Source organism: Kogia breviceps, chromosome 10 (genome assembly GCF_026419965.1).
Source record: "Kogia breviceps isolate mKogBre1 chromosome 10, mKogBre1 haplotype 1, whole genome shotgun sequence".
Classification (NCBI taxonomy): domain Eukaryota; kingdom Metazoa; phylum Chordata; class Mammalia; order Artiodactyla; family Physeteridae; genus Kogia; species Kogia breviceps.
In genome coordinates, this window is record NC_081319.1 from 25,496,675 (window position 1) to 25,509,901 (window position 13,227).

At 45.7% G+C, this 13,227-nt stretch overlaps 1 protein-coding gene and 1 long non-coding RNA gene across 6 annotated transcripts in view; one reads left to right on the top strand and one right to left on the bottom strand.

The window, feature by feature from the left end:
- The window catches only part of LOC136794975 (uncharacterized), a 113,548-nt gene extending 111,466 nt beyond the window's left edge, over positions 1-2,082 (bottom strand). Inside the window, exon 1 of the long non-coding RNA XR_010842519.1 lies at positions 1,694-2,082. This is a non-coding gene — a long non-coding RNA (uncharacterized lncRNA). The remainder of the gene's footprint in view (positions 1-1,693) is intronic.
- The window catches only part of ADAMTS9 (ADAM metallopeptidase with thrombospondin type 1 motif 9), a 226,863-nt gene that overhangs the window by 1,337 nt on the left and 212,299 nt on the right, over positions 1-13,227 (top strand). For all 5 annotated transcript variants that reach the window (XR_010842518.1, XM_059075759.2, XM_059075758.2 and 2 more), the window contains exons 2-3: positions 69-469; positions 5,599-5,761. Coding sequence is in view for 4 of the 5 variants with exons in the window: in XM_059075759.2 (XP_058931742.1) it covers positions 69-469; positions 5,599-5,761 (564 nt within the window). In the remaining variant the exon portion in view is untranslated. The remainder of the gene's footprint in view (positions 1-68; positions 470-5,598; positions 5,762-13,227) is intronic.

Below are 13,227 nucleotides of genomic sequence, written 5' to 3' on the forward strand. Positions count from 1 at the left end.
TTCATTTTAAAATTAAAACTTGCGGAAAATTGAATTATTGGTTCATGTGCCTCTGCTTCTCTCTGCAGTGAAACTATTAGAGACTCTGAGCGAATACGAAATCGCGTCTCCCATCCGAGTGAACGCTCTCGGAGAACCCTTTCCCACGAACGTACACTTCAAAAGAAGGCGACGGAGCCTTAACTCTGCCTCTGACCCCTGGCCTGCCTTCGCCTCCTCCTCTTCCTCCGCTACCTACACCCAAGCGCATTACCGCCTCTCCGCCTTCGGCCAGCAATTTCTATTTAATCTCACCGCCCATGCCGGATTTATCGCTCCAATGTTCACTGTCACCCTCCTCGGGGCACCCGGGGTGAACCAGACAAAGTTTTATTCTGAGGAGGAAGCGGAACTCAAGCACTGTTTCTACAAAGGCCATGTCAATACCAAGTCCGAGCACACGGCCGTCATCAGCCTCTGCTCAGGAATGGTAAGTGGACGCGCACCCCTCCCCTGCTCTCTCGCCTCCTCACCAGCTCCTAGGAGACTTAATTGCTCTCTCGTCTAAGACCCTCACGGCGCCGTCACTGCACCCTCACTGCGGCGTTAAGTATCAGCTACAAACTTGTTTGCGTCCTACGCTTTGGGTGGCCACACCGGTGAGTGCTCGAGTGGAGCGCACGCATCCGCCCCCGGGGAGTTCTGGATGTTTCGGAGCTTTCTAGGGTCCGAATTCGACTCAGCTGAGTGTTGCCCCACACCGGTAGGTGGCTGGGAAGTCGGTTTCCAAACTCGGAGACAGTTGTCCTTCCTTGCTGCAAACTCGGCCGCCCAGGAGCGGAGCAGCTGAGCGCAGGGAGAACCCGACTCCTTATTGGCGCGTCTTGAGTCGGGGGTGTGGGCTGAGAATCCCCATCCACGGGTACGGGGAGTTCCTTCCGTGTGTCTTGGAGGGCGCTGCGTAATCTAGAGTCCCCCCCCCCCTTCTCTCAGGGCCTTTTTTCACGCGCCAGGAACCCTGAGGCTGAACTGGATTGACAGGGAACAGGTCCTGTCCCAGGAACGGAAGGGTGGGCCGAGGGCTCAGGGGGCGGGGAATGGGGCGGAGCCTGCCCTGGACGCTTTGCATTAGGGAGGAAACTGGGAATGGGGGTGCGGCGCAGTGCGACTCTGCACCCTGCTGGTGGGGTGGCCCCAAGAAGCAGAAATGCTGGGAGAGAGCTTGGAGAGGCTTCCCGGAGGAGGTTTCAGTTCTTCTGGGGTTTCCACCACCCATGGGATGCCAGAGAATCGGAAAAGAGAGCCTGCGGCGCGCGTTTCCCTAGCGAGGGAAGGCGAGAGTGCGGGGCGGCCACCTCTCTGCGGTGCAAAATACGCACTAAGCAGGGGATCCAAGTTGATACCCCTACCCCCTGCTTAGTTACGCCCCCCCGCCCCACTTGCCCTCCAGTGGGCCCCACTCGGTGTCCGCCCTCTCCACTCTTGATGTTTGAGGACCCGCTGTAAGGTTCTGACTCGAGCAAGAGCTGTTCTAGGACTTTACCAAGAGACGTGCGTTTCTGCCTCGCGTTATGACGCAGAATCTATCGCGGGTCAGACTCTCCCAGCGCACGGGCGCTCTTCGCCCTGCGCCCCCGTGATACGATTACTTTTCCCCAGAGCACCCATTAACTCCCCATCGTTACCTTTTACAAGTGGAATCTTGGTTACTTACCCGGGACTCTTGGCTGCCCCCTCCACGCGCTGCTATGAGTGGCTCCAGAGTCCCGCATCTGGATGTCTCATCTATCGCCGCTGCTCAACCTAGAGGTCGGGTGGGGAGCGAGGCAAGCTTGAAGACTCGGAGGGGGAGGGTTAGCCTGCTGGGATTCGAGGACGAAGATGAACGCCTTCAGCCCCCAGCAAAGCTCCCAGAGCCCCAGTGCTTTGTTGACATGGTTTGAGGGTGGGCGGAGACGGCAGTTAGGCGAAGGGGAGGGGGTGCTGCAGTAGTCACCGCTGCCCCAAGACGCCTGGAATCTTTCTTTTCTTAGCAAGGTTGGGGTTTGGGTGGGCACAAGTCAGGTGCCGGAACCCAGAGCATCAGAGTGTCCCCAAATCCCCAGGTTGTAACGCGCAATTCCAGAACTTTACTGATAAGGCTACGTGTGTACGTCAAGTTTGTAAACAGCCTTTACTCCTCCTCCCTCCCCGCCTCCACACCCCGCTGAGTGGCCCCAGCAGTGGTATGTTTTACTGCGCAGGACCTTAGTTTCTATTGGCAATTTTAGGTGGTAACTCACACGTGTTTACTGCGGAGTAGCAACTCTCTCAGGGAACTGAGGGCCGGGACTTCAGAAGGACTGACTGTCTAGACCTTGAGAAGTCCATTTATATTGCGTTTAATTTGCAATCTGGCTCTTTTTTGGGGGGTTGGGGGCAAGGTCTGGCATGCATATGAAAAATATGCGAGCTGGCTGTTTTTATCTTCAGGGGCGAATCTAGCTCCAAAACCCTTGCCCCTTTGTCTTCCTCCTGGAATTTATCTTTCCTCCCAAGATGTCCCCTTACCATTTCAGTACTAATAGTATCCTGACGTTCCTTGTGGCCCAAGCAGGAAACCTTCCTGGAAATCTTTCGCTCTTCAGAGTGAGTCATGCGAACCTTCCCCCCTCCCGTCACCCCACCGGTCAGTTATTAGTTTCCCTGAATTCCCTCTCAGATGCGTTTCTCACCTGTTCCGAACGTCCCTACTATGACTCTAGACCTCTTTCCCTCTCTCTTCCTCTGTCTTTAGGACTGATGTCTAAGAAATATTTCCATCTGGCTTCTTCTCTGGTCTTTTTTCTTTAATCCCTGCCACACACTGCTAACAGATTAATGGTGGCGAGGCACAAGATCACATGACTAGCGTGTCCGCTTACTTCACAGACCGCCCCTCTGTCCGCTTGTAGTGAACGACTATAAACTCCTCCATCTGGCACTTCAGACCATTGACAGTGTACCTCCTCACCCCTTGCACACCCACATGTCCAGTCTCATCTGTTAAGCTTTCCTTCACAAATCCTGCCTTTCAGGCAACCTGCTTTCACGCATATCTCTGCCTTTCCCTCCTGTCCTAGTTCTGCCTCATAGCCTTTGGGCCTTTGGATTTACTTGGTGATCTCACCTTGCTTCACATGCTCAAATCATACTCTTCTTTCAAAGTGTAACTAAGGTATCTTGTTCCCCAGGAAACCTCTTTGTCGTCCTTCAGACTGCTGTCATCTCTGCGTTTCCACTTTCATAGACTCTTACCTGCATCTCTCTTTGATGTTTAGTATGCTGTCCCTTGTAGTATGGTTCTTGGAACACGTATTCTATCCATCCCTTTCCTTGGCAGTAGGGTCAGCATCAATTCATTTCTCTCCCGTATTGGAGCCTTGTATATTACAAGCACTTAGTACCTGTGTTTCAATAAATGGTCACCTCACCCAAGAAAGGATTAGTCTTCAGTCAAGCAGTTGTTTTGTGAATCATCAGCCACAAAATTAATTTGACTTCATATAGATGCCATTTATTGAACTCTTACTATGTGTCTTGTACTGTAATAAGTGTTTTGTGTATATGCGTTATTTCATTTAAATCCTTACAACAGCCCAATCCTTGAAACAACCCATTTTGCTGATGAGGACACTGAGGCTTTGAGAGTTGGGGCCTTGCTGGAGGTTTCACAGCTAGTAAGTGGCAGAGTTGAGGTTCCCACCCAATCCTTCTGACCCGTACCCTTAACCGTGGGCCAGAGAATGAATCTATGTTCTTAAAGAGAATTTCAAAGTTTTTGTTTGTTTGTTTTTAAAGGCCCTGGACTAGAGTCAGGGTACCTGAGTTCTAGATTCACCATGGGTACTATTTAGCTGCTTCTGTGTCACTGAAGGGGATAAGCCAGTTCCTCCCTCTGGGCCTCAGTTTCCCCTTTCAATAAGCAAAGGTGCCAGATCTTCACCAGATGGGCTCCCAGATTCTTTCTCAGTATTTATAGTCTGTTTCTAGTAGCTTTCCTATGTTGTAGTCAGCTTCCTGCTCTGTGCTCAGAGAACAGCAGAGTTGTATGTTGAAAATGGAGAGAAAAAAAAAAAAAAAAAGAAAATGGAGAGAGGTGACTGGGTGAAAATAAACTTGTTAAATCACTTCTTTTCTGGACACCAATTACTCTGTCTCTTATTTTGACACCGGACAACAGTAGAGCTGTCTTCTCTTTAAGTCAGTGGTTCATGAGCCACATGGAGAGCTTTTTAAAAAATACAGATGTTAGTCCTCACCACTGGAAATTCCAAATCTGCAGATATAAGGTAGAGCCCCAAATCTATTTTTTTTTTCAACTTCCTAGGCAATTTTGACACTTAGCTGGGTTTGGGAACCCCAGTGTCTTAGCCAAGTGCTTGAAAACTTTATCATGCCTAAGAATTCTAAAATTTCAATTCCTGGGCCCTACTCCCAGATACTTTGATTCAGTAGATCAGTTTTGGGGTGGAGTGCGATTATTTGAGTATCTAACTAACGCCTGGATGATGCTGTTGCTGCTGCTGACGTTCAAGGACATTCATCTCCCTATATCCAGGGGTAAGTCAAAGGCCTCTGCCTTTTTCCCACCGCTGAGGGAAAAAGAACAATGGAGAAAGAAGAGCTCGATATTTCCCTTGAAACACTGCCCACCGCCATGGCATGGGGAACTTTTTAGTGTTCTTGTAATGTTTTGTTTGGGAGGTTCAACTTTGAATCACCATTTATCATTTTCAAAACTTGTTGGTACGTGGGAAGGGGAGGAGAAAGAGTTACCTCTTTCAAGGTGCTTAGAGTGATTGGCAAACGCAAATTGTATCCTGATGGTTAGAGGCTAACCTCTGCAACACCAAAAGCCACTCATGTGTTCTAAGCCCTTACACGGTATCACTTTGCTAAGCACTTCACACGCGTTATCTTATTAATCTGCACAATGAGTGACAGTAAGTATTTTTGTCCTTAATTGATAAACAAGGAAGCTGAAGCTCAGAGCAGTTAAGGAACTTGCCCAAGGTGGGTGGGTAAGTGGCAGTGCTGGGTTTGGAACCTCTGGCAGCCTGACTGCAAAGTCTTATCCCATGTCACTCCCTATGGCCAAGGGAAGGGGTGGTAAGAGACTCATGTGCCACTGTCACAGGTGGCACCACCTTGAGTGCCTTGTGGTCAACATATGCTTTCGATTTTGAAGTCATAATAAGGCTTCCTTGGGTAGGCTTTTGCTTTTGGAGCTGACACTTGTCCCTGAGTTTCCAGGCTGTCTTAATGCACAGAAACACTCTCTTTCAACAGTCTGTAAGAGTGTATATAATTAGAACTTGAGCACCAAGGAAGTGTTTCTTACAGACAGGTTTGGATAGCAGGTGCAATAAAGTAGAGTCCAATCAAGGGTAAGGTACTGATATGGCAGAGAGTGGGAAAAAAAACAAACAAAAAAAACCCTGCTTCTCCAAATATGTCGGGAGGACTTTTCAGTTTAAGCAGCCCTCATGGGAAAGGGATTGGGCAAATGGTGCTATTCACTTGGCAACATTCCACTGTCCGTTTCCTCCCAGTGGCTGAGTTATATTAAATCAACCTCTCATCTCTCTTTATTTGCAGCTGGGCACATTCCGGTCCCACGATGGGGATTACTTTATTGAACCACTGCTGTCCATTGATGAGCAAGAAGGGGAAGAGGAACAAAACAAACCCCACGTTATCTATAGGCGCAGCACCCCTCACAGAGAGCCCTCAACAGGAAGGCGTGCGTGTGACACCTCAGGTATTTGCTTCTTCCTTAAGCAGAGACCCCCGCTGTGTGAGCTGGGTTAATTGCGGGGCTACAAAGATGTAGCTCTTTCACAGGCTACAGAGCGCTACCATTTACATTGTCTTTTATTCAGTCTTCAAGCCAGGTAGGTATATCCCCATTGTATCAGTACAAATGGGTTGCCCTGTCAGGTGTCAGTCGAATGCATATATGCCCACCATAGATCTTCTTCCATAGGCTTGGTGCTGACACAATTGGCCAATGTCAGGGGTATGTTCTCTGGGCACACTGGAAAGCTTATGCTTCTCATTCTGCAGTCCTGAAGCACCCTTTCACTGTCTTTGAAGCCTTGTTACCTTCTCTCTGATGATAGTGTATCATTAGAAACCATCCATGTGTTTGGTCCTGTGTTTTAGGGTGTTTGTTAAAATACCATCTGTTTTATTCTTGGACTTCATATTTCTGAAAATTTATCCCTCTCCCTATTCTTTATTTTCAAAAGTTGCTTCCCCAAACTAAACAACTTCTCAGGGTCTTTCTGGCTTCTCCAAATAAGACCAAAATTTAAGACAAAGGGGGTTTTCCTAAAATGATCACTTGTTTCATCTTGTACCTGTATCAGGTTCTTCCACTGTGACAGAGTGTGATGTCCTGTTCTCTCCTGGAATTATTACTTCTAAAGTGAATCCTTTAACAAAGGATGACATTGGCTGCTTATAACCTGGTGTAGCCAAGTCGTAGCATATGGCATCATTAAGTCTTTCGGCTTTTTCCCATCCAGTCCTGTGTTCTTAACCACCAGGGCTAGATGGAACATAACTAAAATATTCTGTCCGTCAGACTCTCTACAGAGCCAAGGGGTGGAGGTGGGAGTCTGAGGGAGGGGTGCACTCAGAAACAATAGCCAGGGCACCAGGACTGCCAGCTGCTGGCAAATTCAGTGGCAAGACATTTATCACATCTTTTTGACCATGCTAGTAAGAATGTTGACCTTTACTTCTTGAATTCCGACATCTGAAATAGCCAGTGCATATTTTATACGTGTGTCTAAAACATACATATATCATGTAATAAAAAGGAAATATGTGATTCAAGAGAGGAAGGGAAAAGTCTTTCTTAATACTATCATTCCAAAAATCCTCAAGGTTCATTTTTCAATTTAATTATCCAAATAAATAAACGTTTGATTTTCTGGACTAGAGGACAAGTCATGGTCAAGTTCAGTTGAAAACACAAAAAGGAGGGAATGTGAAAAAGTAATGATTGAGGACAACGAAAGATGCCTTAATTTTTCAAAACAGCTTTATTTGGGTTCTAATTATTGGTGAGGGCCTTTGAGTGCCACTTTTCAAATCACCAGTGCCAACTTTTAGTTTTCTTTCTGGTTTTTGCTTGCTATTGACCGATATGACAGGCCCTTCCTTCACCCCGTGTGATGAATCAGAAGCCTGGCAGTTTTTTGGGTTTTCTTTTGTTTGTTTTTTGTTTTTCTTGCGGTACACGGGCCTCTCACTGTCGTGGCGTCTCCCGTTGCGGAGCACAGGCTCCGGACGCGCAGGCTCAGCGGCCATGGCTCACGGGCCCAGCGGCTCCGCAGCACGTGGGATCTTCCCGGACCGGGGCATGAACCCGCGTCCCCTGCATCGGCAGGCGGACTCTCAACCACTGCGCCACCAGGGAAGCCCTGGCGGTTTTGATTGGCTCTTTCAAAGGTTGCTGCTGGACTCTGCCACTCTGGTTTCTCTCTTCCAGCTGCTTCTGCACCCCTTCTTTGAATTCAGATGCAGGCGGCTCAGAACAGTTGGAGAGAACTTTGGAATATGGCACAGTTCACCAGCAGCCATTAGAGGGATGGACCAGAAGGTCACGGAAACCTCCAAAACCAGGTAGCCTTGGCACAGGGAGTAAAAGTTGGTGGGGGTGGGAGAAGTCCCTCTGGCCAGAGGGGAAAATATCCTCTCTGCAAATGTCAATTCATTCCGCTTCAGGGATTTCCCCTACTAAGAGCAGCGTTGGTAATCAGAGATAAACTTTAGAAGTACCCTGGGAGCCTCATGCAGAGTCTTTAAACAAACAAACACCTCTTGCAGGGAAGTGAAACAGAGCAAGAATCAGTGGGTTTACTAAGTGCTTCAGGTGATTCAGAAGTTCAGCTAAATGTGAGAGTTCCCGCTAAAGTTGGATTTAGGGCAGTAACCACTATCCATAGCCAGTGCTGCCTTTGCCCTGGACTTGGCTTTCTCCTTCACTGCTTTCCATCTTCTCTTCTCATAGGGTGATGAAATATTCGAGCTGGAGGAAACTAGCTCTAGGTCAACATGCTAATTCTACCCAGATGAGCAAAAACTGTAGGCCTGGGATGTAGTTACTTATTTCCAGGAGTGATACCCTATATATTCAACAAGAAACCATCAGAATTTGAGGTCACCCAAGCCTGGGAGCAGGGCCCTGGAAGCCCCGTGCTGAGCTAGGTGTAACCCTTTAGTTGCTGGATTATGACAGTCTTCCCGGGACAGGGCACTGTGGCGGTGACACCTGTTTCCTATAGATGGAATAGAAGTCTTGCTCATTTCTGATTGTTGATGTATGTCTAATTTTCAAAAAAGATTCTGAGATAACTTCTATCAAAAAGACGTGTAGAAGGAGTCTTATATAGTGAAAACTTTATGGGTTTAGAAAGGAGTCTACAACGTAATTTATTCATTCATGTGTGCATTTATTCATTCAGCCATGAGCTATTTATTAACTCCTCTGTACCATGAGGATAAAACCAGGAACCATCTTTATTCCAGTTAGATGTGTGACCTCAAGCACGTTTAGAGCATAAAGTAGGAATAACATACCTTCCAAGGGGGTAGTCAGGACTAAATGAGTATGAAACAATGAAAGCTCCCAGGACAGATGGTAGACAATCACTGAAAGGGAGATTAAAAAAAAAAAAAAAAAAAGATTGTAAAAATAGAAATTAAAACACCATAGCCAGGGAAAGAAAACTCAAAACCCAAAGTTAATCAGATCTCTGTGGTTAAGCTTAGAGCTTCTTGGTTACCTGGTCATAGAGGGCCCATAAGGGACTTGCCCGAGGTCCCCCTGCCAGCAAGCAGCAGGACTGAGAGCCCTTTCTGTCTGCATGTTTATCTGTACCACATGTGGCATTTTGAAATTTTATTTCTTGCAGCTTTCTCTTAGCCCAGTGACCGTTTCTCTTATGCCCTCGTTGGTTGTGTCTGTGTGTAGTGACCGTTTCTCTTATGCCCTCGTTGGTTGTGTCTGTGTGTATACACGTGGGCCACTTGAGTGCATCTGCATCGATTTGTGGTTTTCATCCTGTTGGTGGGTCCCACAGAATTCAGGATGGAGTGTGGCATGGCTTCTCTTCCTTACGGCGTGCCCTTGTCACTCGTTCCCCCACTCACTGGGTCCTCAGTTGAGGTCATTGAGGTGACTGCCTGCCCGCCCTGCACATCGGGGGGCCCAGTGGTAGGCTCGTGGGAGCCTTTTGGGAGAGTTTGTTGCCTTTATAAGCCACTTCCTGCTGATCCTTCGCATTGCATTTCCAGATGACACCCCAAGTTTTGTCTCACAGACACTCGCTCTTGGACCCTGGATTTTGCACAGGAGGACTTAGTTGTCATCATTAGTGACAGAGACGTGTTTCCCAGTAGGTGAATGAGAGGAAGGCAGGGGAGAGGGCCAACAGAAGGCTGTTTTGTTTGCCTGGGCCTAAAAGACGGTGTCTCTCTGTTACTAAAATGCCTCTCTCACCCTCCCAGCTCAGCAAGGCTAGCTGTTTTGTTTTGTTTTGTTTCATAAGGCATTTAAAAACTGTACACTTGTTGACCCATCAGTGCCACTTCTAAGGAAGTAATTGGACAATTGTGTATAGAGGTTTATGTGAGAATACTCAGTCTGGTGGTGTTTAGTATAGCAAAAGGCTGGAAACAACCTAAGTGCCTTTGGTTGGAGGATAGATCAATGATTTATGAAATCTGCATTTGATGGATTCCTATGCAGCCATTGAAAATGATGGCAGACAAACACAGAAATAGATATATTAAGGGAACACACAAGTGATGAAGTTGTATGTAGGGTATGAGCTCATTTTTTTTTTAAATGATGGCGAAACGTGTGAAGGAGCATATATGTATAAAGAAAAAAAATCTGAAGCAACGTGCACAAAAATGTTAAAAGGGACTGTTTCTTTTTGGTAGGAACATAGGCAGTCCTTCCCTTTTTATTTCATATTTTTATATAGTTTTTGCTGTGATTCTATAATATTTTGATAATCAAAAAATGCAGTCCCAAAAAATGCAGTTAAAAAGAAATGAGGGTGGTGGCACGTAGTTGTTTTATAGCCCTGTGGCACTTGTCACAGGGGAGCAACAGCCAAGCCAAGATACCACGTTTTTGCCTTTGGAATGAGATAATCTCAATAACCAGGTAGATAAAATTCCTGCCTCGTGGCTACTTCTTTGGGACACCAGGGTTGGTCAAAGCTGAGGCTCCATCCTCACCCAGCTAAATTGCCCTGTGGCTGTTAGACTAACCATCCATAGGATTATGATGGGATTACCGTGGCTTAGTCTCTATTAGGCACTGGGGACGCTGCCCATCACCCCCATTAGAATGTACTGTCACTTCTTGGTTGGGCTCCCAAAGATGCGATCGCAAAGGCTGGAAAATACAAGATGATGATTAAAGCCATCATTTTGTGGACTCTTAGGATGTACCTATGGAATCACTGTGCTACACACTTCCATACATTGTCGTATGTGTAATTCATTCATCAATACTACAGGGTCGGTATTATTATCCTTATTTTACAGCTGAGAAAATTATAGCTCAGTGACGCTGAGCCACTTGTCCAAAGTCATACAGCTGGTAGGAAGTGGGCCTGATGACACTTGAACCTAGATCTGATTCCGGGGTGCTATGCTGTGAGCCAAAACTTCATTGAAAACACAAATGGAAGCTGCCATCTAGAAAATCCTTTTGCACTTAATTCAGAGCATCCCTTTTGACTTCTACGTAATCTCATTCTTAACTAATACCAACAGTGGGTAATGTTTGTTGAGTGCCTATTGCATGGCAGGCACTGTTGCAAGTGCTTTACATGGATTATACTTAATCCTTACCTCAACCTTCATTCTTGCAGATAAGAAAACAGAGGCATAGAAAGGTCCATAAGGGTTATAGAGCTCCTAAACTTACCATTTTCCATAACCCTTTTGTCCTGGTCTAGTTAAAGGATTTTTTGGCCTGTTCCTTTGTTGATTCGATTGCATTTTTATATGAATTATTTTTTTAAATAATTTTTTAAATTCCTTCCTAGAATTTGATTTGATATGAGGAGCGGTTCCCTGCTGCCTGGAGTTCCCCCCAAGGCTCCGATGACTCACGGAGGCCTGTGTCTCCAGCTTACCTCCGTTGGAGTGTGTACTTGTTACACATTAACCTCTTGGATCCCATTAATAACTTAGCATAGATTAGCTGATTAGATTAGCTGCCCTGAAAGTTGGGCCCAAATGGAGTGAGAGACAGAGGTAAGGAGCAGACCTCTGAGGGGGGCTTCAAGTAAACAATTCTGGGACAGCTTGAAGGTTCCAGGCAGTGACAGAAGCTTTGGCTGCCCTCATAGTCCTGCCTGGATATAAGCAGCTCTGGTAGTTGTGGGCTAATTAGTGATTTGTGTGAGAGGCCAGCGTGCTGCCATTTTCCCACAGCCTTTTTCTCCCCTCACATCCTTCCCCTCAGCTTTGTAGCCTAAGAACAGGCTACACTGAAGGAACCATGTGCTGGTCGATGTGGAAGCACATCTTGAGTTTTTCCATTTACTCCTGGAGCATATTCCAGGGAGGAAGATGTGCCAGTTATTCCCATTTTACAGATGAGAAAACTAATCTCAGCGATGTGAATGAACTTGTCCACAGTGTGTAAGGGAAACAGCTGGCCCTCAAACCCAGGACCGAGTGGACTCTTTAAAGATGGATTCTGCTGCCATTTGCGGTTTATTGTTTTGGCTTAATTTCTTTTCATTTACCTCTTTCTGTTCCTCATCCATCTTTATACTTTTTTTCCCTTTTTTATATTTTCCGATGGACTTTATGTCTAATAGTCAATAAAAACAGTGACCTCTAAAATCCTCTGTAAATTTCTAGAAAAGCACTGTTTTAAATAACTGAATTCTTGGGCTTATTTCTTCACCTTTATCTTTCCTGTGGCATTTATATTAAAATAATTGTTTTTCTTTTGTTTTAACATTCGTATTAATAGTGCAACACTCCAGAAAACTTGCCACAGTAGAGTAGAAAAGAAACTTCTAATACAGGAACCGTTCTCATCTAATTTTTTGAAAGTTTTCATCATGTTTTTTAAAAAGCGTTTTATTACAAACATCTTCAAACACACTAAAGTAGAGGCAGCAGTAAAATGAACCACCAGCATGCATCATCTACATTTAATGATGACAAAGATTTTTCTCCCACATTTGTGTCTTATTTTTCCTTTTTGTTGGAGTATTTTAAAGTAAACACAGGTATCGTGACATTTTCTAAATACTCCCATATGCACCTCTGAAAAATGAGGATATTTTCTAACATAACTAATAGTGTTTGTCAGGGTGAGCAGAATCAACAGTAATTCCTCCATATCACCTAAACAGTATCTATGTTAAAATTTTCCTGATTGTCCCCAAATGCCTTTTTACAGTCCATTTGTTTAGATGATGATCTCAACAAGGTCCACACGTGGGAATTGATTGTTAGGTCTCTTAAGGAACTTGTCACTTTGTTGTCATTGCTGTTGTTAAAAATCACTATTTTCGGTCTACTTTTAGTTATGCTCCCTATGGCTATGGCCCTGGTTTTCCTTTCCATTTCTTTTACTCCTTGATTCGTCTTTATCGTAAGGTCAGGGTGCGTTTGCACGAGTTTGGAAGAGCAGGGTCAGCCCCCAAACCCAGAGCACATAGCAAGCACAAAGCCACCAGGAATGAGCCACTTATCAGAGTAATTTCCTTGAGCACAAAAGGCCGTGTGTTAGGTTGGTTTTTGACTCTTTGTCTGGAGTACCTTGATAGCCTTCTTTTTTTTTTTTTTTTTTTTTTTTCAAAGCTACCAGTAGAAAGATCCTCAGTTTACAACATTCACTGAGCCTACCTTAGCTACCATTCAAGAATTTCACTCACCTGTGTTTTGAAGCCCAGAAGAGCCAGTTTGCAGTTGGAAATGTAAAACGTCAAGTTAGCTTTGGATGTGAAATTAATCTCCATGATGTATGATGTGCTTTCCTGTACGCTCCCACGAGCCTTTTGATAAGATTCTGGATCCACAGATAGCCCGAGGGTGGCCTGCTTCACCTCGATCCCAAATCAGGGGCTTTCCCTGTCACCTGTCATCAAATCTGGATGGTTTATTTTCCTTGCTTCAAAAATCCATTCACTGCCCCAAGGAAAAGGGTCAGACAGATACTTGCTAGTT